This window comes from Panicum virgatum, chromosome 6N, assembly GCF_016808335.1.
Source record: "Panicum virgatum strain AP13 chromosome 6N, P.virgatum_v5, whole genome shotgun sequence".
In the NCBI taxonomy this organism is placed as follows: Eukaryota; Viridiplantae; Streptophyta; class Magnoliopsida; order Poales; family Poaceae; genus Panicum; species Panicum virgatum.
Genome location: NC_053150.1, coordinates 51,827,177 through 51,850,914, shown reverse-complemented (window position 1 = coordinate 51,850,914; position 23,738 = coordinate 51,827,177). Strand labels below are relative to the sequence as shown.

Below are 23,738 nucleotides of genomic sequence, written 5' to 3'. Positions count from 1 at the left end.
TTCAGAACTCACCTGAAAACCGCGAGACGAATCTTTTGAGGCATTTGACCGCATCGTTAGCACATGTGGATTACTGTAGCACTTATGGCTAATCATGCACTATTTAGACTCAAAAGATTCGTCTCGTCGTGTACATCCAAACTGTCCAATTAGTTTTGTTGTTTAACTACATTTAGTGCTCCATGCATGTGTCCAAAGAGGAGGCACAAATTTCGAGGTGAAATTTTTTGGTAACTAAACGGCTCCATAGTTAAAAAAATGGCAGATGAAGAAGTAAAAGGATCAGAGCAGCTTCTTATACTATTGTTAGTTTTAATACGCAATTGGTAAACTTTTCCCCCAATACACAATTTAGATTGACGTAGGGGCAGCAGGAGGGGCTCAAGCAAGCGCCCCTCCCGGCGGAGCTATGTGTAAAAATTTCCTTTTAAGCAAGCATGCGAGTTACTTTGATATGCTCTAGCTAACTCTAGTTTTTTCAAGTCAAGAGAAAACAAAAAAAAAAGCACACGAATCATCAACAGATCGCCATAATTTGTTTGATTTACCCGTTGATTGGACATTAGTTTTTGCCACTCTATAGAAAAAGTGTTGGCACTTTTTTTTTCTTGAAATGCAATAAATTCAGATTGACATAGTAGGTCGTAGGGGGCGCGCACGTGGTTAGCTTAATTAAGCATGCAGCCTTGCCGCTGGATGTGGTAATAATAATATTATATCAATTATAACCAAATGCTAGTAACCTTCTAGTCACAATTTAATTAATTATATATCCCTGCTGCCCCCTTGCTATGCTTAAGGACGAAGGTTCTTGGTTGCCCTGCGTGTTCGCTCGCAAACACAAGGGCGGGCGCGGGCCAAAGCAACGACCCGCGTGGAACGTTCCAGAAGCAACTAGCGGTAGTGTGATCCAGAAAGAAACAGTAGACAGGGTACCCGCAAATTAAATTTACAGTTGAAGTTGAAGGTTACCAAATTTAGTCTGAATTTGAACGACGTACGCTGGCACAGTTCAAATTCGGATCTCAAAACTTTCAGAAACAAAGCAAGTTCTATCCCTAGAACTCCTAGCTAGTAGCCTCATAACTGTTTTTGGGGGGGGGGGGGGGGGGGGGGGGGGGGGGACAAGACAAAACTCTCGCTCACAACTGTTTGCGCACAAAAAAAACGGGGGGAAATATCTACACGGTCCCAATGCAAGGTAGCCCAACGCAGCCAAGCTCTCTCTGCATTTGAGCCACCACCCCCGGCCCCGGCGTCGCAATCTCCAGCGCTCAGTTCCGCATCCCGTCCCTGTTGCTCCTCCGCTTGCTCATGCCGCCGGCGCCGGCCTTGACCTGCCTGGTGGCGGCGTAGAGCTCCGACACCAGCCGGAACCGCTTCCTGGCCCTCCGGTCCACCACCCCGGAGTAATAATCCTCACGACGATCTTCCTCCTCCTCTTCGCCCCGCGCCGCGTTGTTCACCGACCGAGGAGACGACGAGGAGGAGAAAGCCTCGTGCTGGTCCTCCTCGTCGTCGTCCCCGCCGCCGCTGACGCTGAGCTGCACCAGCTGGTCCGCCGCCGCGAGGTCCTCCGCGGTGAACTCCCCGCGGGCGGCCGACGACGACATGGCGGACTCTGACGCCGGCGGCGGCGGCGGCGGCTTGACTATCTCGGCCTCCATGCGGGCTGCTACTCTCGGCTCTCGCTGTTGCTCCCGATTGGTCGGTGGAGGAGAAGGCTGGAACGCTTTGAGTTGGATTTGATTTGAAAAATAACGCCGTGGAATGGAACACACGAGAGAGAAGCGTGTTTATATACGGAGAGGAAACCGACTTACACCGCCGCTGGCTGCCACGTGGGGTCCGGATGGCGGCGGCGCGAGGGTCACTGTCGTGTGGGACAGGGAGGATGGCTGACAGTGGGGCCCGCGTGTCGGCTAAGCGAGGGCCTGCGGCGGCGGCCAAAGGATGGAGGGGCGGAGCAGCCGAGCAGGGTGGTGTGGCTGCTCATCGTGTCGTGCGCCCGATGGAGGGACGGTGCCGGGTCCTGGATCTTATGTGGAGCTAGTAGCGTCCAGAGTCCAAACTAGGTTAGCCCGTGCGCTCTTGTAGTTTTGTCTTAAATTCAAAATGCAACCAAGTTTTAACTTCAAAAAAATGCAATCAAGTTTATTAAAAAATATTAACATTTAGGTGGGAGGGGGGGCTAAGTACGATGGATCTAATACAACCAATTTGATGTATAGATATGTTATATAAAATTCATTTGAAAGTAGAGAAATTCAATTTTAGACAAATCAAGACCGCTCTTATTTTGGAGCAGAGGAATGATTGTTAAAGATGGGTTCAACACAATCTGTATTTTACAAACAACACGGCCATTTCCCACGTGTGCAGGTCGATGCAAATAACGAAACACTTGTCATAGTATGATTTTGTTAATCTTAAGGTCCGCCCACTCCTAGGAACAAGCTGAGGAGAGGAACAAGGGGGAGGTTACAAATTCTTTGCCGCACGGAATCCAGACTGGGAATGAGGTGGCTCCGCAAGTTTTCAGGCTTTTGGACGTGCGATCCTAAAGCTGGCGAAGATATTTTCCGTTGCATTCCTATACTGGAGTCGGACGGAGCCGGCCACACCATGTTCTGGATCCTTCTTTACTACTTTCCTAACGGGCCGTAAATGCATCGAGCCCAACAGAGAATTTGAAAAGGCTTAAAACACAGATAAGGCAGTGACCAGCCCACTTATGCCCCGTCCGTGTTCGGGTGTTTTGGGCCGCTTGCTGCGTGCGGCCTTGCCGTTGCCGGTCCCCCGCCGTTGCGCTACTTACAATCAAATAGGACACAGACAACGGAGCAGCAGCAGCAGGTGACCTCGCTCGCTCGCCGCTAGCTTTTCATACAGGAGCCTTTGGATTCCGTTGGGCTACTCGCGCTACATGCATGAAGTACCAAATAAAGTTTATTTATAAAACTTTTTCACGGATAGATGTAACTTTATGCGATGAATCTAATGACAGTAATTAATCGATAATTGGCTACGTAACGCTATAGTAACTAATCTCTAATCATACGGTAAAAGGCCACATTAAATTCGTCTCGTGAAGTAGGAGATGATAATGCTATGAAGGAGCTTGCACGCCAAGAGACCATGATGAGTGCTGCAGACCTTTGATTGCCGGATCGGAAGATGGCTGGGAGTAGCTGGAGTAGCCTACGTAACGAGGGCGTGTTTAGTTCGTGAAATTTTTTAGATTTGGCTATTGTAGTATTTTTGTTTTTATTTAGTAATTAGTGTCTAATCATATATTAATTATGCTCAAAAGATTCATCTCATCATTTCCAACTAAACTGTGTAATTAGTTATTTTTTAAAACTACATTTAATATTTTATACATGTGTCTAAAAAATTAATGTGATGGAGAATCTTGAAAACTTTTAGAAACTAAACGGGGCCTCAGGCCGCGGCGTCGTCATGTTTCACGCGAAGCAAGGGCCAACGGCAACGACGTCACGACGACGGGAAGGAGACCTTGCACGTCAGCACGTGAGCTGAACGCCATTGGCGCCGTCGCCGCGCGCGTCGTGCCATGCGTGGGGACGAACAGTACGGACGGCCAGCAAGCAAACGTGGAGGAGGAGCAAAGAGAGGGTGGAGAAAAGGGGCGGAGACAAGAAGAGCATCCCATCATTTCATCGTTTTTTTTTTCCATTCCAGATTCCACAGTGGACCGTACCAGTGGGCCGGCCGATCGATCACCGTCCCATCAATTATCGGCTCCTTCCCCGAAACGTGGTGTGCTGCAGGAACCGGCTTTTACCATTTCTGTCCAGGGAGGCAGGCACAGATCAACCCTGCCTGCGCTGCGCTGCCCATCCCCGCCGCCGCTGGGGTGGGGGTGGGGGGGGGGGGGGGGGGGGGACGACGCAGCGGCGACGCAACAACTGAACAAAGCAAGAGCGACCAGCTCTCGCCGGACTAGCTACCTGCTGGAAGCAGCACTAGATACCTACGCTCGATGAATCTCTTGCTCATCGACGAACAAAAGAACTAGATTCACACTGCACCAAAAGCCTTGTAGATCGATGCGGGCCGGCCTAGAACGGCGCGGACGACGTCCTCTGCAGCAGCCGCCGGGGAGCAGCCCTCTTCGCCGGCGCCGGCGCCTCGTCCGCGGCCTCCTTCAGCTGCACGCGCACGCGCACACCACAATCACATGCAGCTGGTGACATCTGCAAAGCGAATGAGCCTCTACCTGAAAGAAATACAGCAACGCATCTATACCGACCTCCTGGCAGAGCTTGCTGAGCTCCTCTTTCTCGGCGCGGAGGAGGCTCACCTCCTTCTCCAGCTCGTTCACGTACGCCAGCCGGCGCAAGCGGGACCGAGCCGCCGACTCGCGGTTCTTCATCTTCCGCTCCCTCCGCCGGTCGACCCCGCCGCCGCCCTGCAGCTGCAGCTCGGCGCGGCGCAGCATCTCCTGCTCCAGCTCCTGGCGGGCTAGCACGTTACCTGCGGGTGCGCCCGCTGACGATGCCACGGCGGCGGGGCAGAGGCAGGCCGCGGCGGCGGCGCCCGGCGCTCCCCACGCGAGGTGCTGCTCCCCTCCGCGCTGCGGCTCCATGCTCCGTCACCACTCCGCGGCCAGGCGCAGTAAAGTAGCCGGCGGAGGCGCTCGGTCGGCTTCTCTTCTCTTTTGTCTCGAAAGTTAAAGGCCCTCGATCTTTTTGAGCAGCCTGATAATTCATTGATGTTAACGGGTGCTCGCAGCCTACTCGTACCGTTGTACGTTGGCTGTGTTTACATGAGCGGGAAAGAGGGAGAAAAAGTCACATCAGTCAGTCACTGTAACACACTGTAGCACTTTTCGTTTGTTTGTGGTAAATATTGTCCTAACATGACCTAAATAGACTCAAAAGATTCGTCTCGCAACGTACATCAAAACTATGCAATTAGTTTTTTTATTTAATTATATTTAATACTCCATACATGGGTTATTTATTATATTTAATGTTTCGATGTGATAGGAGATGTGATGGAAAATTTGAAAATTTTGTGGGAACTAAACACACCCGTTGTCATCACAGACACAACAGTGTTCCTTGTTTCTGATGCGAGCAGTAGCAGCAGCAGGCAGTCTGCATGCACCTGCGCTGCCAGCCCTTTTGAGGAGGAAAAAGATGCGGTTTAGATCTATAAAGTTAAAATGTAAAATTTTGGTAAATGGTTTGTATGGTGTACTAAATATAGTTAAAAAATAAACTGTATTGCACAAATATACTGTAAATCGCGAGGCGAATGTAATGAGCCTAATTAGGATGTGATTAGATACTAAATTGCTACAGTAATACTGCGATAAACATGCCCTAATGATGGATTAATTAGGCTCATTAGATTCGTAGTTTATAGACGAGATCTGTAATTAGTTTTGTGATTAGTCTATATTTAATACTTTAAATGTTAAAAATTCCCTTCCAAAAATTCAAAAGTCTAAAATACAAAGTGATCTAAACAAAATCAAAGTTTATGGCCGTCACTGGTAAAGTGCCAAGGAACATTTATGGCACACGGCGGATCTATATGGTGGGTTAGAGGGAAGCCTTTTATCTCGCTAGATCAATGGATACCTTTCTAAACTGCTCAATTTTTTTTGAATGAAAGAACGAAGAGAAAAAAGGAAGGAAGAAGAAGAAAAGAAGAAAAAAAATAGGGGAGATGAGCCCCCTCTCAAACCCGTCGATAAGGCTGACTCCAACGGAGCAGCCAAAGGGCCAGGCAAAGCTAAAATAGCTGCCGTGCGGGTACTGTAGCAGCAGAAATCTCCTTCCAAGGGGATAGCTAAACGGGCCAGCCAAAATCGCGGTAGGAGAGAGAATCAGCCAAAATCGCTAGTGCTCTGGCCGGCAGCCATCACGCTGCTCCATCTCTGCCAGCATGGCCCCACGGCCTACCAACTCGGACCCACCACTATTTACTACAAGAGGAGAAGGGAAAGTAGCTTTGCTGTTGGATTCACTCGTGATATGGTTGGGCAGGCAACTTGGCAGGCAAAGCCCCGGATGGCTGGCCGAAATGGCTTGCGCCTGTTGGAGTCAGGGCGACTGCATACAGCCCAAAAAAAAATATGATTATATGAGTCTCTGAATTAAATGCTGCTGTGCGTAGTGGTTTTATCGGAGAGAGAAAAAATCCAATCCCTAACCTCTTGGTCCGCTAGTGCATAGCCTTGACCGTCCGAGCTTCTGTTTCACGTTGATTGTTCTGAGTTCCTGTCTAGCCTAATTTATGTTTATCTGATCCTCTTCTTTTTTTTTGTCCACTCTTCGTCCTCTCTTGATTCCTAGAGCTGAAGGCATCATGCAACACACACACACCATCACTGATTCATGGTAGTGCTTGGGTTGATTATGGCATCGCCGACTAACTCACGTTATGACACAATTCAGCCATTGTCTTAGCACTTGATTAGTTTCCATAATTACACATGTAGTTCATCTAGCTATTATCAGCATTTAGCAATATCCTATAGACCAACTGTGGAATTTCCAATGATACAAATTGCTTCCTCGATCCAAAATTTACCATATGAATGATGTCTTTTAGTAGAACATGAGATGGGTACAATATCATTTCTTAACTTTAATATTTCATATATTATTGTATGGAACGAAGCTACATAATTATGTAGATAAATTATTTAGGATCCTATTTTAATTTCACTTGAGGGCTCCGAATTTCTGGAGACGTCCTACCTTCTCTAATATCTATGGGTTAGATCCGCCACTGGACACACCGTACCCATTGCAATGGTACTCAGGACACGTCCTTGTTTCTTGTTTCGTCCTCCGTGTGGCCGGGGGAGTCTATATATCGCATCTGCGATTTTCAACCACCCAATCGCAGAAGGTTGGGTCTTCTTCTTCCTTCCCTGACTCCCCCGCCTCCCCCGACTCCGGCGCCGCTCCCGGCGCCGGCGCCCTCCACCGCCGCCATCCCTAACCACTCCCGCGCCGCCGCACCCTCCGCCGGCCGAACCGCCTCCGCCGCCGAGCCCTCCACTAGGTCCGGTGAGCCCCAAACCCCCAGCAACCCGGATCCATAAGCTCCGCCGCCTCCCGCCACCACTCTGCCGCCGGCGACCTCGTCGGCTGCCGCTCCACCCACCCACCACCCATTCCCGCCCCCTCCCCCTCCCCCCTTGCTCGTTGGGGCAGCACCCCCTCACCTGTCGCGAGGTAGAAGATGAATAGGGAAAGAAAAACACTGCTGCGATGTGATTTTCATTCATTGCGCGCGATAAATAGCTTTTGCGGTGTGGCCGGCCTCCTATGCTTGCCGGCGTCGATGGCGCTGCCCGACGTCTTCGTATCGTACGCGACGTGCCCCACCGCCGCAGCGCAGGCACCAGGCAGGCCGCAGGGGAAGACTCCCTCGTCGTCGTCGTCAACGCGCCACACAGCAGTGCAGTGCGGCAGCAGATGGGCCGAGAGAGAGCACTTGGTTGGGCTTTGGGCCTATCCATCGTCCGGCGGCCCAGCTGTCCCGATCCGCGCATGCATTGCATGGTCAGCACGCCTTTTTCTTGGTAAAAGCTATTCCGCGTCAGGTCACGCTAACGCCAGAGCGCGCGACTTTTTGGACGGCCTGCTGCGGCCCTTCTATAGCCCATTAGGGTCTGCATGAGAAATAAAACTCGCCACATGCACACATTTTTTTTATATATTTTACATTTTAAAATGCGATAACTTTCTTTTGAGATATCCTTTTCAATTTTGTTTGCACCACTACATTCCATACGATGAGATCTACGAAACTAGACCCATAATACATATATTTTAAAGTAGTTTTTATCTACTGACAACTTATGTTGAATTCATAATAACTAATTCTGTATTAAGCGTGGCAACTTAAGTGTAAACTTATCAATAAATTATATACATAAATTGCTACAAAATATAAATTTTACCTAACATCATTACCTCTCTGGAGTATTTGTGCCACATCCCTCTCTACAGGAATTTTTTATTGTCTCCGCGTAAGTTGCAACAATATAAATAGATACTAACTACTTGATACAAATTCTTTATACAAATAAAAGTGCCATATAACATAACTACTATATTCATGCATAAATTTCTACTAGACAAATACGTTTCTAAATTTATATTGTAAATTGACATATTGTTTGAATATAAGTTGATACATAGTTTCTAATACAAGTTGATATATACGGCTGGCATATAACATCTATACAAATTGACACAAAATATCTACATAAGTTGCTAATATCAATATACATAAGTTGACGATAAACATAAAATTATTTCAAAATATATGGAAAGTGGGTCTTATTTCGTAGATAAAATTGTAAGGAATATAAATATGAAAACGGATTCGAAATCGGATGTGTGGTCAGAAAGTTATCACCCTTAAAAGAAAATGAAACAAAAGAAATGCAGTGACATCAGCATCTATCTGCTGCATGGTACCATCCTCCTCTCGCAACATGCATGTGATTAACTCCATCCATAAAGCACTCTTGTCACATGCACATAATTTGTTCTAAACAACGAGCGTGCTATCCTATACGGCGAGTCGCGCGATCGTCTTCTGCGCGACCCGTCGCGCGTTAACGTGGTCCCTTTTTCTTGTCTCGGTTGTCCGTTTATTTGGTGAAAAAGTTTGGATTTAAATACGGCATTATATATTTTTATTTAATAATTAATGTTTAATTATGAATTAATTAGTGTTATTAGATTCATCTCGTAAGAATCAATTAGATTATATAATTAATTATTTATTCAATTACATTTAATAATTTATGTATATATCTGAAAATTTAATGTGACGAATACTACGCAAATATTTTTGGGAAGTAAACGCCCCCCAATCCCAATTCCCAATCCCATCATCCAGGCTGGTAGAACGGCCCGAGAATCAAGAGACGGTACTCCCTCCGATCAATGAAGGTCTGCAGCAGCCTAGCACGGGCCGTAGGGGTAGGGCTATGTGCTGCACCATACGAATGAACACAGGCCGGTGCAGCACAGCGCACCGGCATGAATGCGACCCTGACGTAGCGACCGAATAGTGCCTGCCTGCCAGTGAGCGCGCGTTTAGTTTCCAAAAATTTTCACCTCGAAATTTATGTTTTTTCTTTTGAACACATACATAGAGCACTAAATATAATTAAACAACAAAACTAATTACACAGTTTGGATGTACATGATGAGACGAATTTTTTGAATCTAATTAGTATATGATTAGCCAAAAGTGCTACAGTACCCATATGTGCTAATGATACGGTCAAAGGCCTTAAAACATTCGTCCGCGGTTTTCAGGTGAGTTCTGAAATTAATTTTTTAATTAGTATCCGAAAAGTATTCCCGACATCTGATTAAACCGTTGATTTGACAATAAATTTTTTTTTATTTGAGAACTAAACAGCCCCTGAAAGTGAAAAAAAACGAGAAGGGCGTTTAGTTAAAAAAAAATTCACCACGAAATTTATGCTCCTCTTTGGACACATGCATGGACGCACTAAATATAGTTAAACAATAAAACTAATTACACAGTTTGTATGTACACGACGAGACGAATTTTTTGAGTCTAATTAGTGCATGATTAGCCATAAGTGCTACAGTAACTCACATGTGCTAATAATACGGTCAAAGTCCTCAAAAGATTCGTCTCGCGATTTCCGGATGAGTTCTGAAATAAGTTTTTTAATTAGTATAAAAAAGATTCGTCTCGCGATTTCAAAATAAATTCTAAAATTAGTTTTTAATTAGTATTAAAAAACTCTTTCCATATCTGATCAAATATTTAATTAGTTCATAATGTCATCATTACATTAACAGTGTCCACAGCAGGCCTCGGACGGGCCCGGGTCCCGTCGTACTCTGTGGACTTTTACGCGGATGGGCCCAGCCCGTGTGCTCTCTGAGATTCCCCACCCGCCCAACTGCCCGCCCGCCCGCCTGACTGCGTGGACGGCCTCGGGGACCCCGCCACCCGTCGATACTTCCGATGCCCGCGGCCGCCTCGCATCGCCACCCCGCCGCGCATAAAACCAACCCTCGCTCCGGCCAGGGCCGCCGCTCAGACCTACTGCTACTACCCTCCCAGCAGCCACCCTCCCTGTCGCTCTCACGCGCTTCGTGCTCGCCGCCTCCCCCACTTCCGCATCGCGCCCCCCATGGCCTCCATCGCCGGATCCGCCCTCTTCTTCGCCGGGCCCGTCAAGGTAATCACATCTGCCTGCGCCGCTGGTTCGTCCAGATCCGTCGCCCTCGGGGTCTGTGGGCTTGGGGTTTAATAGGGGTGGGGTTACCTTTACCTGCCTCTGATCTGGGTCCGTATGGTGCTTCCCTCCATCTGATTGCGCGCGCGCGCGCGCGTCATCTGGGGCTTGACGAACACCCTCGCCGTGTTTGTGGATTTGCACTCGTAGAACCGTAGTAGTGAGGTTCTGGTTTATTACGGCGAAAGCGCGTGTCTGATTGCACGGCTCAGTAAGGCCTCCACGCCCCCTTTTTCGTTCCACGGGGAAAGCTACCTTTATGGCCTTAGGCCGTGTTTAGTTCCGCGCCCAAAAATTTTTGTGTTGGAATCTTTAATTTGAAGTACTAAATGAAGTCTATTTATAATTTTTTTTTACAGATGGGTTGTAAATCGCGAGACGAATATAATGATGCTAATTAATCCATGATTAATCAATAATTAGCGGATGATACTGTAGTATCACTGTTGTAAATCATGGATTAAGTAGGCTCATTAGATTCGTCTCGCGATTTACAGCTCATCCGTACAAAAAGTTTTGTAAATAGACTTCATTTAGTACTCCATACATGTGTCGAAACATTCGATATGATGTTTTTTTTGTGTTTACAAGTTTACGGGTTTATGGGGTGTGATCTAAACAGGGCCTTACTGTGTGAGCTTGTGGCTTCACTGAGCCGTTTCCACAGTGAATTTGGACAGATATGCTCTCACGCAAAGTTGACATCTTTTCATCAAGGCTTTTGTGACGTAAATAGTAACATGTTTTGCAAATAAATGATCACGAATTAGGACTTAATATTTACGCGCGTCTCAGTTTTGTTACCTGCCTAGCTCGTTCATTTTCTGCCGAGTAATTTTGTACTGGAATTATCGGTTGTCTTGGAATTCTAGCAATCTACCACTATTGTTTAAATATAATTTCTCTTCATATGTGCTTGCTCTTTTTTTTTTGTGCCTGGAATTTGCTTCTGTTGAGTAGATAGCATGGATGTACTTTTGTTCTGTTGTCTCAAGATGCTTGTTCCTTGAATTGCAGGCCGTCAACACTAGCTCGCTCTCTTTCTCTGCTGCGAGGAAGGGCAATGCATTCCTCCGCCTGCAGCCAGTGCAGAAGAGATTCGCTGTTTGCTATGCTGTGAGTTCCATCCTCTTCCCTGACCCATGATATTGCATAAATATGTCAAAAGTGTTGTTTTACTGTCACATTGCTAGCCTTTTACTGATCTAGTAGTGCCCGGCAGCGTTAAGAAGTTACTGTACCCTCTGAGATTTAAGACATGATTGACCTTTCTTTCCTCAGTACCTAGTGTGGGGTGGGAGGATGACAGTGCTAGGCGGATAATCTTATCCTCCACTGATACAATTCAGTGCCTGTTTGCACCCTATGTTATTTTTGCTATGCAGTATCTAATAAGGTGTTCTAAAATATGCATCCTGACAGGCCAAAAAGGATACAGTGGACAAGGTTTGTGAAATTGTGAAGAAGCAGCTTGCTGTTCCAGAGGGCACTGATGTTTGTGGTGCCTCGAAGTTCTCTGATCTTGGTGCAGATTCACTTGATACGGTAAATCTACACCCCCCTTGTTTAGTGGATGCATGTTTTCAGGCTGTTTTGAATCATGAGGCTGTGTAGCAACTTTAACCAATTATCCCAGGGTCTATAAGTAGTCTTATAATCTTGTTATGTAGATTTTTTGGGGTATTAGGCAGTTGTGCCAGCCTTATTCAGTTTTGGCAAATGAGTGTCTGCAATGACTTGCTACTCACAATTTTTTGCGGTATTATTGCGTCTGCAATGACTTGCTACTCATGTGACACCTAAATTGTTTTGGCAAATAAGTGTCTGATCTGTTCTCTAGTTGTACTAAAACAGCACTTTTACCCTATATCTGTTGAAGGTTGAGATTGTGATGGGCCTTGAGGAGGAGTTTCAGATCAGCGTCGAGGAATCAAGCGCTCAGTCAATTGCGACAGTTGAGGATGCTGCTGAGCTCATCGACAAGCTTGTTGCTGAGAAATCGTCCTAAAGTCACAAGGCGTGATGGATCTACCTTGTTCGTGTCCTGCCCACTCACCCCATATCTAGGTTTCTATGCTCTGTAGGCTTGGCGATTTTCTCAGCATTGTTGTCCACTGTGTCTGTAATAATACCGAAATGATTTTCTCAGCATTGTTGTCCACTGTGTCTGTAATAATACCGAAATGAGTTTAAGCTGTTGAACCTTACGGTGGTGCGTATTCTGTCAGTTCATTGTTGTATGAGTGATTCTTCCTGGAAGAAATGAATGATTCTTCCTGGAAGAAAATGGAATCCTGGGAGCATGTAGCAAAGATTGCCAAATTGGTCGTGTTCGTGGTGTTATAATGAGCAATGTTCACCTGCGACGTCCTGTGAACAGAAGCATTATTAGCGTTACTGATCACCGTGACCAACTGATGAAGCCGAGTTGTCCGTCATTTGTTGGTTGCCTTCTGCTTTTCTAGAACTTAGCTGCTATGTGTACTTTTCGAACAAACTGTTTTTTGTTTTAAAAGAAATCCGACGGCTAACTGCATGTCATACATACTCCATAAAGGACAGGTATAAATACTATTCCTTTCTAAAACATAATTTTTCTCCTTAATTCCATCATGCTTGAAGTGCCATGTGACATCTCAAAGGCAAGTGCTTGTTGCCAATGTGGCCAGTTCCAGCGGACAAACAAGTGACATCTTCCTTTTTTTTTCCTCTTTTTTTTTTTTACTTCCCTCTTTTTCCTCCTTTGTTCAACTAACTCCTACGGCGTTCCTGTGCCTACTCTAACCATTTGCATGCACAGCGTCCTACCGGATTGGCCTGTCTCCCATCTAAGGGCATGTGCGATAGTATAGAGCACTACTGTCTACAATAATAATATGGTCCAATATAATGCCAATTATAATCAACGTCATAGACAAACGATGTCGAGGGTTTTCTGCGAGCAATCTAAATGACATCCAATGGCCAAGTAACATGTGGTTACAAACAACAAACATATCTCTGCCATGGATAAAACGCTTGCCTATAAGAGTTCTCTTTGCTGCTCCCAAACCGTCTATCAATCAAGAGGTGAAATCTTTACCTTTTCTAATAGAATAAAATAAATATTATGGCTACAATAGTTTATGCTTAAATTTACAATCTAAATCAGGGCGTTTAGTCTAGTGGTATGATTATTGCTTAGGGTGCAAGAGGTGGCGTGATTTTTGTTGGTATTTCTTTATTTGTGTGTTTTTTTCATTGCAATGATACTATTTCTATGTCTTCGTTTTGCTTTATTTGTGTATTTTTCTTTCATTGCAATGATACTATTTCTGTGTCTTCTTTCCCCCCATGATCGTCGATCAAAGCGGCATCCATAGGCATAAGAGATCCTGCTATGGTTATTAATCAAAAAAATTAAATACACTACTAGTCTTTTCTTGGTTCACTTAAATCTGTTTACTTAACTGATCTAGTTAAGAATCAAAGCAAAGGATCGATGCTGTTCAGTTCAGCTACCCAGGAATGAATAATGATCTGTCAGTCAGTGCACTAGCTAGGCTGTCCATTATTACACGACCATTATTAATCACCAAATCATCTGCATACATGTTACTCATCATCATCAAATTAACATTCTAATAATCCTACATGTATGTCAAGCAAGCCTATACAACAATAATACCGGTCGACAGACAATATGCATGCATGCAATCTACGCGATCCCCAACCTCCCACGCATGGATCGATGGTCAACGTCGTCTCCGGCCAGGTCATGAGCCTCGTCCACGAACAAGAAAGCGGCGGTGTGTACTGTTACAGCAGCATCTCATCAAGAAATAATGGGACATGCATCATCATCATCATCAGATCACCAAGAGGTGCTACCAGCTAGCCGGCGTTGGTTGAGTAGTAGTTGATCATTGCGCGGCGGCGGCGGGGGCCCCGGGCGCCCTCTTGGAGCACTTGGCCTGCACGGCGAGCGTGGCGGTGGTGCCGGGGCACTTGAGGTCGCCGCCGTAGGCGTCGGCGGACACGGGGAGCGTGCAGGTCCGCTGGCCGACGCAGGCCTTGGCCGCCACCTCGTGGGCGCGCGGCGTGTGGCAGCTGCCGGCGGTGTAATTGCCGCAGATGCCCTGCGGGTTGCCGAAGCTCGCGAACACCACCTGCTGGATCACCTTCTTGGGCGGGCACGTCAACGTCGCCTGCGGCTTGAGGTCGCCGCCGGCCCTGGCCGTGATCTGGCTGTCCTCGCGCTGCCACGACTTGATGTGCGCCGGGTTCTTCTCCGAGATGAAGGTGCAGATGTTGTCGCGCTTCACCGTCAGGATCATGATGGCCTCCGGATTCCCGCCTTCCTCCTCGAACAGCACCAGCACGTTGTTCTTCTCGCGCAAGAAGGATCTCGGCACGTGGTACCTATATTGTTGGATCGATCGATCGATCATCATGGTAGAAAATGCAATGCAATGCAACCAAGATGGAGCTTGCATTTCTTACAGCTGCTGCGATGGCCGGCCGAGGGCGTGCTTGTAGGAGATCCAGTAGCGGCCGATGCCCTCGCCGTTGACGAACATCATGCCCTTGCCCATTGGGCTCAGGTCGAGCACCACCGGGTCATCTCCCGACGGCATGTCGAAGTTCCTCTGACACACAACACAAGTTTTAGTTAGTGTGCACAACACGTACGACTGTACGTTGCAAGCTGCTACTGACAGATATATAATAGCAATGCAGTTATTATTACCTTGTACCATGAGAGCGGCTTGTCCTTCACGGCGGGCTTCCAGGCGACGCTGCCCATGCCCTTCTCGGTGTAGATCTCCTTCTGCTCGCCGCCGAGGCCGACGATGTGGCCCCAGCCGTTGTTCGTCAGGTCCAGCGTGCCGGCGTTGAGCCCCGTGATCTGCACCCTGTCGATGCCGGCCTCTCGGTGCTCCAGGTAAGCGCCGCTGTCCTGAAACAAACCATTATTCATACATGTTTCCTGGCGCTGCCGGAGCCTCAGATGAACGAACAACAATTTTCTGATGCTATGTATAGTTCTACACTAGTCTCACCATCATTCCCAGTGTTGATGCCAAGACGGCGATGTGGTTGACGCCCTTTTTCAGGTCCATGGGCTTCTGGAGCATGAACGCCTTGTTCATCTTGGTCCCGTGCCCACATCCTGTATTTATACTAAGGAGTTGTGAGGACCGGACCTTATTTCTACATACTCTCCCCAATGCAATGCAAGTTCCAGAATGGACGAAACAACCACGGAAAAGAGATAACAATATAATGGAGGTGCTAGCTCCAAGTAAGTTACCTACGAAGGCGTTGTTGACAAACGCCACCGAGGCGTGGCCATGGCTGTTGACCTCGAGCACGGGGCGGGTGTCACGGCGGAACGGCATGTCATCGGATTCCAACTTGAAGCTGCAGTGCATTCGTTCACCGGCACTCGCTCAGAAAAACTGACACACGACACCGCCATTGCATCGAGCATGCAGGAGGAGCTTCATTGTATTTGCCAAGCAAATGATCAAAGCAACTAACCATAGATACGTACCTGGTTGTGTACCAGACGTAGTCGGTCTTGTCCTTGGTAAGGTTGTAGAGCTCCTCCGCCTTGCGTGTCCTGATCTTGGCCTGCTTGAACTTGGGGATCTCCTCCTCGTCGTACATCTGCCACACGTTGTTCTGCACCGTCTGGTCTGCGAAATGGAACGTCCTCTGGTTGTGCTGTGAGTTCACCTGCAAGCAAGCATGCGTTATTCCGTCAGTGGCCATGGCCGGTATCGGACATCGGTTAGATCGTTGTTCTTCCATGCCCGATGGATGCAGGAAATAACATGAGATCGAGCTCCGGGCGATCGCTTGTTACGTACGTGCTGGGTGCTGAAGACGACGGTCTTGCAGTCGGCGAGGATGCTGATGGAGTGGCGCGGGACGAAGTAGGGCTGCCCTCGGAAGGTCAGGGTCACGTCGTCCTTGGTGTTGTGGTTGGAGAGGAACGCCACGCACACGTTCTGGTCCTTTATCTCGAACACCCTCGCCTCGAATTGCTTGCCCAGCGGCTGCGTCGACATCGTCCCCCACAGCAGGGCCTTCTTGCACAGCTTCAGCGCCTGGTGCAGGTCCCTCAGATGGCCCCATTTAGGCTCCTTGTACAGGCCTGAACAACAAGCATTATTGTATTACAACTATTATCTTAATTGTTGCAACCAATGGGACTCTTGATTCAGAGTTGGTAAAAGAAAAACTGCTATGTTTATTGTGTAGTCTTACCAAATTCGTCAAGAGGTGCCTCATCGTAGTATTTTGGCATCACAAATGCAGCAGCTGTCCTTCCGAAGTTTGTCCCTCCATGGTACTATTCAGAGTTTCAAACAGATGCGATGGTAAAAAAAATTCAGCATCAGAACATATACAGTCTCATCCTAATGTATAACTGGACGATTTTCTTTTGGCTATTTGTTTGAACCCCTGCTATATGTATGATGTGAAGAAGATCATACTACTGTTGAGTACCATGTAGTAGTTTGTCATAGTACCGCCGACAGAGAAGAAGCGCGCCACGGCGAATGCAATGTCCTCGGCCGAACGCTGGGACGGTGGATCACCGAATACCCTGTACCTGTTTGTTTACAACAAACAAAACAGTAGTTGATCATTTTGCAATGAGAAGTGCAGTGATCATCAAGTTGTATGGATAGTGATCTAGCTTGCTGAACACAGACGAGCTAATGGATTATTATTGGGTAACTTACTGTGCCGTCCAGTTCTCAGTCCACAGGAGAGGCTTGGTCTTGTTGACTGGACCTGGCCATGTATCTCCACAGTTCCTCCCGTTGCAGGTAGGGATCTATAAGGGGGGGAAGGCTGTCAGATTATTGCTGATGTTCTTTCGAAAGCACAAGCGCGCTTTTGTTGAATATGCTATCATATTGACAGTACATCTATCAGTTGCTTAAGTTTTTATGATGAAATTCTGGAAAATGCATGTTTTGACAACGATAAAGTTACCACTTCACCAGGAGCTTTTGTCTGCTTGCACATGATCCAGGGCACGCCGGTGTTGGTAGCTTGGGCCATCTTGGCTGCCCAGTTGATGTACTTGGTGCCTTCCTCTTTGAACGCCGCCTCCAGGTGCTGGTACTCATTCTCAATCTGCCAGGCAGAGATCATAAACATTTCATCAGAAAGGAGCGTACGAATCTAGTGTTATAATTTAATCATCAGGCCAAATAATAGATAGATTCAAAAGGCTGCTGCAGCAATTCTGAATGAACCTGTGCTAGAATGATGGGACCTCCTTGCGATGCAAACAGGTTGGCGTCCTTGAGCTTTTTCACTATGAGGTTCACAAACTTCTCCATGTGCGTCTGCAAAGAGGAAACCAAAATTCTCATCGCCGCCGAGCAGGCTAAACACGCATATATACTGCAGAATTTCCATCCATCGTATCATTTCTTCTCGAATGGCATCTGATTAGAGATGGCTATTTAATCTGCACAATCGACAGTTTTTCAGAAATTGCAACAATGGATCAGATTGGTCACCTTGAATGGCTCGTTGTTCGTCCGGAACACAATGTCAGGGACCTCCCTCAGCCAGTAGGGCAGCCCTCTGAAAAAAGAATCGGCACAGAGCAGTGCAGATTGTTAGACATGATTTGGGAATATCGATCAGAGGAGCGGCTGAATGCTGAGACGAGAGGAAGCCACACGAACAAACCCATGGTTCCATTCCGCCTGGATGAAGGGCCCGATCCGGACGACGGCGTACATGTCGTTATCCTGGATCATCTTGAAGAACTTGACCATGTCGTACCGCCCCTCGAAGTTGAGCTGCAAGCAAGGAAAGGAGCCGATCGATCGATCTCGCTCGTGTAAGTGATGGATCAACATGTTGCTTACTTACCACGCCCTTCTCCGGTTCGTGGATGTTCCAGAAGACGTAGCTCTCGATGACGTTGAGGCCGCCCTCCTTGGCCTTGGCGATGAGGTCGGGCCACATGTCCGGCGGGCTCCGCGGGTAGTGGATGGAGCCGGAGAAGAAGATCTCCCGGCGGCCGTCGACCATGAGCGAGCGGCGGTCGTAGGAGACGACGGTGCCCTTCTTGGTGAGCTCCCACGCCGCCGCGGCGCCGGAGGCCATCATGATCAGCACGACCGCGGCGAGGCGGGCGCGGTGGCCGGACATGCTGTCGCGCATGCGGTGTGGTGGCGCAGGGAACCGGCGGGGCGTGGCGTGGCGCGACGCGGCCGGGATTGAGGGAGAAAGAGAGAGGGGCTAGGGGCTGGGGGTCGGCGGGGCTAGCGATCCTGAAATAGGAAGGGCGCGGGAAGGGAGGGGCGCGGAGGCCGCCGCGGGAGGCGAGCGGCCACCCGGGAACGCCGGGCGCCGCGCGCGGGTCCGAGAGCGAGACGAGACCGGCGTGGTGGGGAACCTATGGCTGCCGCGACACGACAGACAGCATCCACCACCACCACCGCCAGGCACGCAGGCGAAGCGGTTGCCGTGTGCGCGCATGGTGTTCTTGGCGGTTTGTTTGTGATGGTCTTTTACTGGAAAAAAAAATCTTCGAGGAGCAAAAATGGTAGGAAATGATCTCATTGTTCGTAGCTAGCTAATAGTTTCCCACCATAAATATTGTTGCCATTTCCGGTAATGTGATAGTTGTTGTTTTTTTATGGGAAAAAATGTGATAGTAGTAGTTGTTAACCTCGTCATAATCATCTCCTGTTGTGATTTGATTGATTTTAATCTTTTCCGCGAAAAAAAAAAGGAAAGATGTTGGGCAATCTGTGGACAAAGCCCGGTTGCATTTGATTGGGCCAGAACAAGGCCCGTGGTCTTCACACACAAAAATCCGAAATGGGCTTGGCTGGGCGGAGAAAACAAGAATTGACAATTGGCCGGCCCATCACGTTGCTGGCCCCACCCGTAGCCGTAACAACCCACCCACCCCGTGGAGCGGGTTCGTTGGCGCCGCCAATTCATTCAAGGCCAATCGAATCCGCTCGCTCACGTTATCTTCCTCGGCCGGCCTTGTCAGTTCCATCCCGCTGCTCCCACCCCACCCCAGCAGTCTTGTCTTCCCCCGCACGCCTCCTCGCCTCCGCCTCCCCGGGCCTCCGATCTCCAGGGCTCCGCGCCGGCGGCGGCAGGGATGGCGGCTCCGGTGGTGGACGCCGAGTACCTGCGCCAGGTCGACAGGGCGCGCCGCCAGCTCCGCGCCCTCATCTCCAACAAGGGATGCGCCCCAATCATGCTCCGCCTCGCGTACGTGGCTCCCCCGCTCCCTGACTCCCCGCGCCCCCTGCTCGCGCTCGCTTCTGCTTGCCGCGAGGAGTACGCTGTGTCCGCGTGTCTGGTTGGAAGCTGGCTGGGTGCTCTAGTGCTTTCGTGCCGTGCGTGCCGCGCTTGCTTGCTTCCTGGTCTTGTGCGTCGCTGTTGATCTTACTGCCCTCTGAGATTTGCGCGCCTGGTTCGTGGTTCCGTGCTGCCGGCAGCGTGCATCGTTTGTGCTGGTTCGGTTCGGGGTTTGTGCTAGGCAATTTATCGAACACCTTGCGTGCGATCCCCAGCTCTGAAGAGCATTAGAGCAAGGGGTGATGAATTCGAATCTTAGAATCCTTAAAACAGTCCTCTGTCAAATCGCAATCATAACCCACTATGTATATTTACAGTAGCTATTATGCAACTGCTGCAACCGTTGTTTCTCAATCCCCCATGCAAGCACGGTAGCGAGGTTGGACAAAACTCACACAAGTTACTGTTCTAGCTTACTCTTAGGACTCGAGATAAAATGTTTGACCCACTAATTACTCAACATTGTCTGCATGATTAATCCAGGGATACATTCTGCTTCATGGATTGCCTTAGACCATTATGTCATTTCTTGGAACACTCAAGACTTAGCTCCTTTGCTGTCCTTTGCAGATGGCATGATGCTGGAACTTATGATGTGAAAACAAAAACTGGTGGCGCAAATGGTTCGATTAGATTTGAGGAAGAGTACACCCATGGTTCTAATGCTGGTTTAAAGATTGCTATCGATCTTCTTGGTATGCATGTTTAAACCTATGAAAGAATATTCTTCCTTGTGAGAATATCTGAACGGCATCCTTTAAACCTAACAAGTATGAGATACATGAAAGATGACTTTGAAGAAATCATTCTGCACCCTTTTCTAGTTTCTTTCTCATAAATTGAAACTCCTTCTCTCTGGCCATGGGTTTCTTTGAATATTGTCAAGGCCAGGCTACAAAATATTTGATTTTCATGTCAGTATTGTTGGGATGCTAAGTTGGGAAACTATTTTTCATGTCAGTATTGTTGGGATGCTAAGTTGGGAAACTATAGTGTGGGTTTAGCTACTCAAGAAACAGGTCCTTCCCATAAATATCTGCTTGGTTACAACATTTGTTTCTAGAACCCACCCATATAATTAATACATAGATCTGTGCAGCTTTCACAACCACACTTTCTCAATCCCATATGCAAGCACAATAGAGTGGTTGGAGAAAACTCACACAAGTTACCTATACAAGCTCAACTGGAATCAGCTTTGCTTTACTTAGGTCTTTGCCCTGTCATGCAGTTAGATTATATATACTCATAACAATGGTTACATGTATACCATAAAGCCTTAAATGTAAAATCAAAGTGTCTTAGTGTAAATGCAACTTATGGTATCACTCAAATTACTATCCAAGCGTGATGATGGTGATTTGCATGCTTATTGTTTTGTTGTTTCTTTTCTCTGCTTTAATAAAGGAAAACACTGCTATTGCTTATCCAATTGTGTTTTGTGTTCTACTAGAGCCTATCAAAGCCAAGAACCCAAAGATAACATACGCAGACCTTTATCAGGTAATTTGGGATGCTTTAATTTGCTCTTCTATAGGTTAAGATATCTGCCTTTTTCGTTTCCCTTTTTGATTGAGTTAACATGATAGAGTTTACTCGCAGCTTGCTGGAGTGGTTGCAGTTGAAGTGACTGGTGGGCCAACTGTTGAGTTTGTTCCTGGCCGACGCGTATGTTACATAACATTCTTTTTAATAATTGTATGCATCTTTCTTGATGCTCACTATTTAACTGTTTGACACGAATCAGGATTCATCAGTCTGCCCCCGTGAAGGGCGTCTACCAGATGCTAAGAAAGGTACGTTCTAGTATTGTTTCTTGTGCTTTTCATTGTTTTTTGATCATTTGATTTGGATGCTATTGGTAAGTATCAATCGTGGAATTTCAAGTTTTTTGCTCTACTACTCATGTTTGTGTCTGCAATGCGCACTTTAATTCTTTTTCAGACGGCCCATTTTGCAATACAGTTGCAGTGTCTTAGTTTTCTTTTATTTTCACATGGGCAGAATTTGTCATTTAGAATTATTCTTTTGCACAACAAACTCTGCACATTTGTGCTCGTGCAATATTCATGTCTGTGTAGGTGAGGGACGGAAAGTTGGATATTGTTGCTATTAATGCATAAAATCTTCTTCCTGCTTCTCAGAATCAAACTGTTTCATTTATCTGGCTCCATGTTAGCCGCATGATCTGTTGACCTGAAGCTTTATTAGCAATACAAATAACATTTTCTATTCAGGAAATGTTCTTTTGTTTGTCCATATAACTAACATTTGATACAGCCATACAGCAGGCATGAGGATCTAGCTTTGATATTTTTGTCCTGGTTTATGCTTGTTATTAAATACTTGTTATGGAATATATTTGTTCTGATGTACATCTCTTGGATTTTGTACTTTTTTTCATGAATAGGTGCACCACATCTGAGGGACATCTTTTATCGGATGGGCTTAACAGACAAAGACATTGTAGCTCTATCTGGTGGCCACACTCTGGTAATTATTATACTGTCTGAGGAGATGTTCATTTGTTGAAAAACCCATTTTAATAACCTTGTTTGTTCTTTTAGGGAAAGGCTCATCCTGAGAGGTCTGGATTCGAAGGCGCCTGGACACAAGAGCCTCTAAAGTTTGATAACTCATACTTTGTGTAAGTTGAATATTTCTACTTGTTTTGTAGACTACATTTGATACAGAAAACAAGTGCTATGTAGATCACTCATCTTTTATATTATCGCAGTGAGCTGTTGAAGGGGGAATCTGAGGGGCTTCTGCAGCTCCCTACTGACAAGGCACTGCTGTCAGATCCTGAATTTAGGCACTATGTTGAGCTTTACGCAAAGGTACGCTGGAATTTTAATATTCTTCGGTACAGGGGCCTACTTCGTTAGTATGTTAGTGCCCTTTCTCATCATACAAGATTCAGATTCACTGATTCAGAACCATGTCCTTGTTTCATGCCCCAGGATGAAGATGCCTTCTTCAAAGACTACGCTGAATCCCACAAGAAACTCTCAGAGCTTGGCTTCACTCCTCGCGGCGCAGCATCTGCAAAGTCAGATCTTCCAACCGGTGCCGTGCTTGCACAGGGTGCCTTTGGGGTAGCAGTTGCTGCGGCTGTAGTTGTTGCTGGCTACTTGTACGAGGCTGCCAGGAAGGCCAAGTAGATGGCAAAGTTCTCTGTCGCACCGCTTCGCTTAGTAAGTACGTATGAAGACCGAATAACAGGATCCTAGGAATAAGGTGCCACAGCATTGTCTCAGAAAATATTTCGAAATTCTTACAAACAGAAACATTGCCTTCATGTTTACATTGTACTCATGAGTATTTGAATGAGTGATATGGAGATGGCATGGCCTACTTATTGAACGTATCTGCAATCTGTGTAACCTACACTTGGGTTGCACTTGGGACGAACTTCTCTGAGGAACTGGGACTCTGGGGAGTAATGTTGCATGCGTTCTCATAAATTTTCGTGTGTCGTGTTTTCATGATCATGGGCGTAATCTTTTTTCCTCAAAGACAAATGTTTCCACCTCGCCATGGAGGCTGAACTGATCTCGTGCATTCGAAGAGCGAAGTAGTTGGAGAGAAACCTTGACCGTAATAATGTTTTAGAATCTGTGGTTTACAAATCCTAGGCTGGGAACATGCAATTTACGGATCATATAAGGGAACGGATGTGCAAATTGCTGCAGGCGGCCGCTGCGTAGAGCAGTAGTGCTGCAGCAGGCTCTTAACGGTCAAACCTGATGCCTATGTATAACCGATAAGAGAAACCCATCGAGGTGGATCAGCTCATCAGCATGTGTGAAGAGAATCGTAGCCTGAACAACCCAAACTGTAACTGTCAGGGCATGCCATGTCGAGAGGCTTCCTTCCTCTCTCTTTTTTTCTTTTATTCTATACACCCGAAGCAGGTAGCAGTCGTGTATGACGTGCAACTGAAAGTAAGCATATCTGAAGGATGTTCATCCCTTGCTGTGTAAAGCAACAGCAGATGCAGGGGTTGGTCTGGGCCCTGGGGGTGGTTGCACCAACGACACCCGACACGTGCGTTATTATTGGATTAGATAGCAAATTTTCTCGGTAGTTTTTAGTTTGA

The 23,738-nt window shown here is 47.1% G+C and overlaps 5 protein-coding genes across 6 annotated transcripts; 2 read left to right on the top strand and 3 right to left on the bottom strand.

Annotated features, from left to right (window-relative positions):
- Positions 1 to 1,132: 1,132 nt before the first annotated feature.
- On the bottom strand, positions 1,133 to 1,749 carry LOC120679930. The gene has a single exon (XM_039961588.1). The coding sequence runs from the start codon at positions 1,665 to 1,667 to the stop codon at positions 1,275 to 1,277; it is 393 nt and encodes a 130-aa protein (XP_039817522.1). The 5' UTR covers positions 1,668 to 1,749; the 3' UTR covers positions 1,133 to 1,274.
- A 1,906-nt stretch (positions 1,750 to 3,655) lies between these two features.
- LOC120678530 (protein FD-like) lies at positions 3,656 to 4,724 on the bottom strand. The gene is made up of 2 exons (XM_039959762.1): positions 4,277 to 4,724; positions 3,656 to 4,175 (listed from the first exon to the last, which is right to left on the bottom strand). The coding sequence occupies exons 1-2, from the start codon at positions 4,610 to 4,612 to the stop codon at positions 4,086 to 4,088; spliced, it is 426 nt and encodes a 141-aa protein (XP_039815696.1). The 5' UTR covers positions 4,613 to 4,724; the 3' UTR covers positions 3,656 to 4,085.
- A 5,242-nt stretch (positions 4,725 to 9,966) lies between these two features.
- Positions 9,967 to 12,621, top strand: LOC120678531 (acyl carrier protein 3, chloroplastic-like). 2 transcript variants are annotated; one of them, XR_005676619.1, is made up of 5 exons: positions 9,967 to 10,234; positions 11,309 to 11,407; positions 11,714 to 11,836; positions 12,171 to 12,427; positions 12,475 to 12,621. XR_005676619.1 is itself a non-coding variant. In XM_039959763.1 (4 exons), exons 1-4 carry the CDS (start codon positions 10,187 to 10,189, stop codon positions 12,297 to 12,299), a joined length of 399 nt encoding a protein of 132 aa, XP_039815697.1. In that variant the 5' UTR covers positions 9,967 to 10,186; the 3' UTR covers positions 12,300 to 12,613. The 2 variants fall into 2 exon arrangements, 1 of the variants encoding a protein (XP_039815697.1); XM_039959763.1 differs by having other exon boundaries at positions 12,171 to 12,613.
- Positions 12,622 to 13,799: 1,178 nt separating this feature from the next.
- On the bottom strand, positions 13,800 to 18,775 carry LOC120678529 (beta-galactosidase 11-like). Its single transcript, XM_039959761.1, has 15 exons — positions 18,182 to 18,775; positions 17,996 to 18,108; positions 17,821 to 17,887; positions 17,551 to 17,643; positions 17,285 to 17,428; positions 17,029 to 17,123; positions 16,790 to 16,895; positions 16,547 to 16,631; positions 16,147 to 16,433; positions 15,828 to 16,012; positions 15,585 to 15,694; positions 15,334 to 15,443; positions 15,021 to 15,230; positions 14,774 to 14,919; positions 13,800 to 14,692 (listed from the first exon to the last, which is right to left on the bottom strand). The coding sequence occupies exons 1-15, from the start codon at positions 18,473 to 18,475 to the stop codon at positions 14,194 to 14,196; spliced, it is 2,544 nt and encodes an 847-aa protein (XP_039815695.1). The 5' UTR covers positions 18,476 to 18,775; the 3' UTR covers positions 13,800 to 14,193.
- Positions 18,776 to 19,250: 475 nt separating this feature from the next.
- Positions 19,251 to 23,006, top strand: LOC120678528 (probable L-ascorbate peroxidase 4, peroxisomal). The gene is made up of 9 exons (XM_039959760.1): positions 19,251 to 19,546; positions 20,207 to 20,331; positions 21,090 to 21,139; positions 21,239 to 21,304; positions 21,384 to 21,432; positions 22,047 to 22,129; positions 22,204 to 22,283; positions 22,374 to 22,476; positions 22,600 to 23,006. Exons 1-9 carry the CDS (start codon positions 19,434 to 19,436, stop codon positions 22,798 to 22,800), a joined length of 870 nt encoding a protein of 289 aa, XP_039815694.1. The 5' UTR covers positions 19,251 to 19,433; the 3' UTR covers positions 22,801 to 23,006.
- The last annotated feature ends 732 nt before the right edge of the window (positions 23,007 to 23,738 follow it).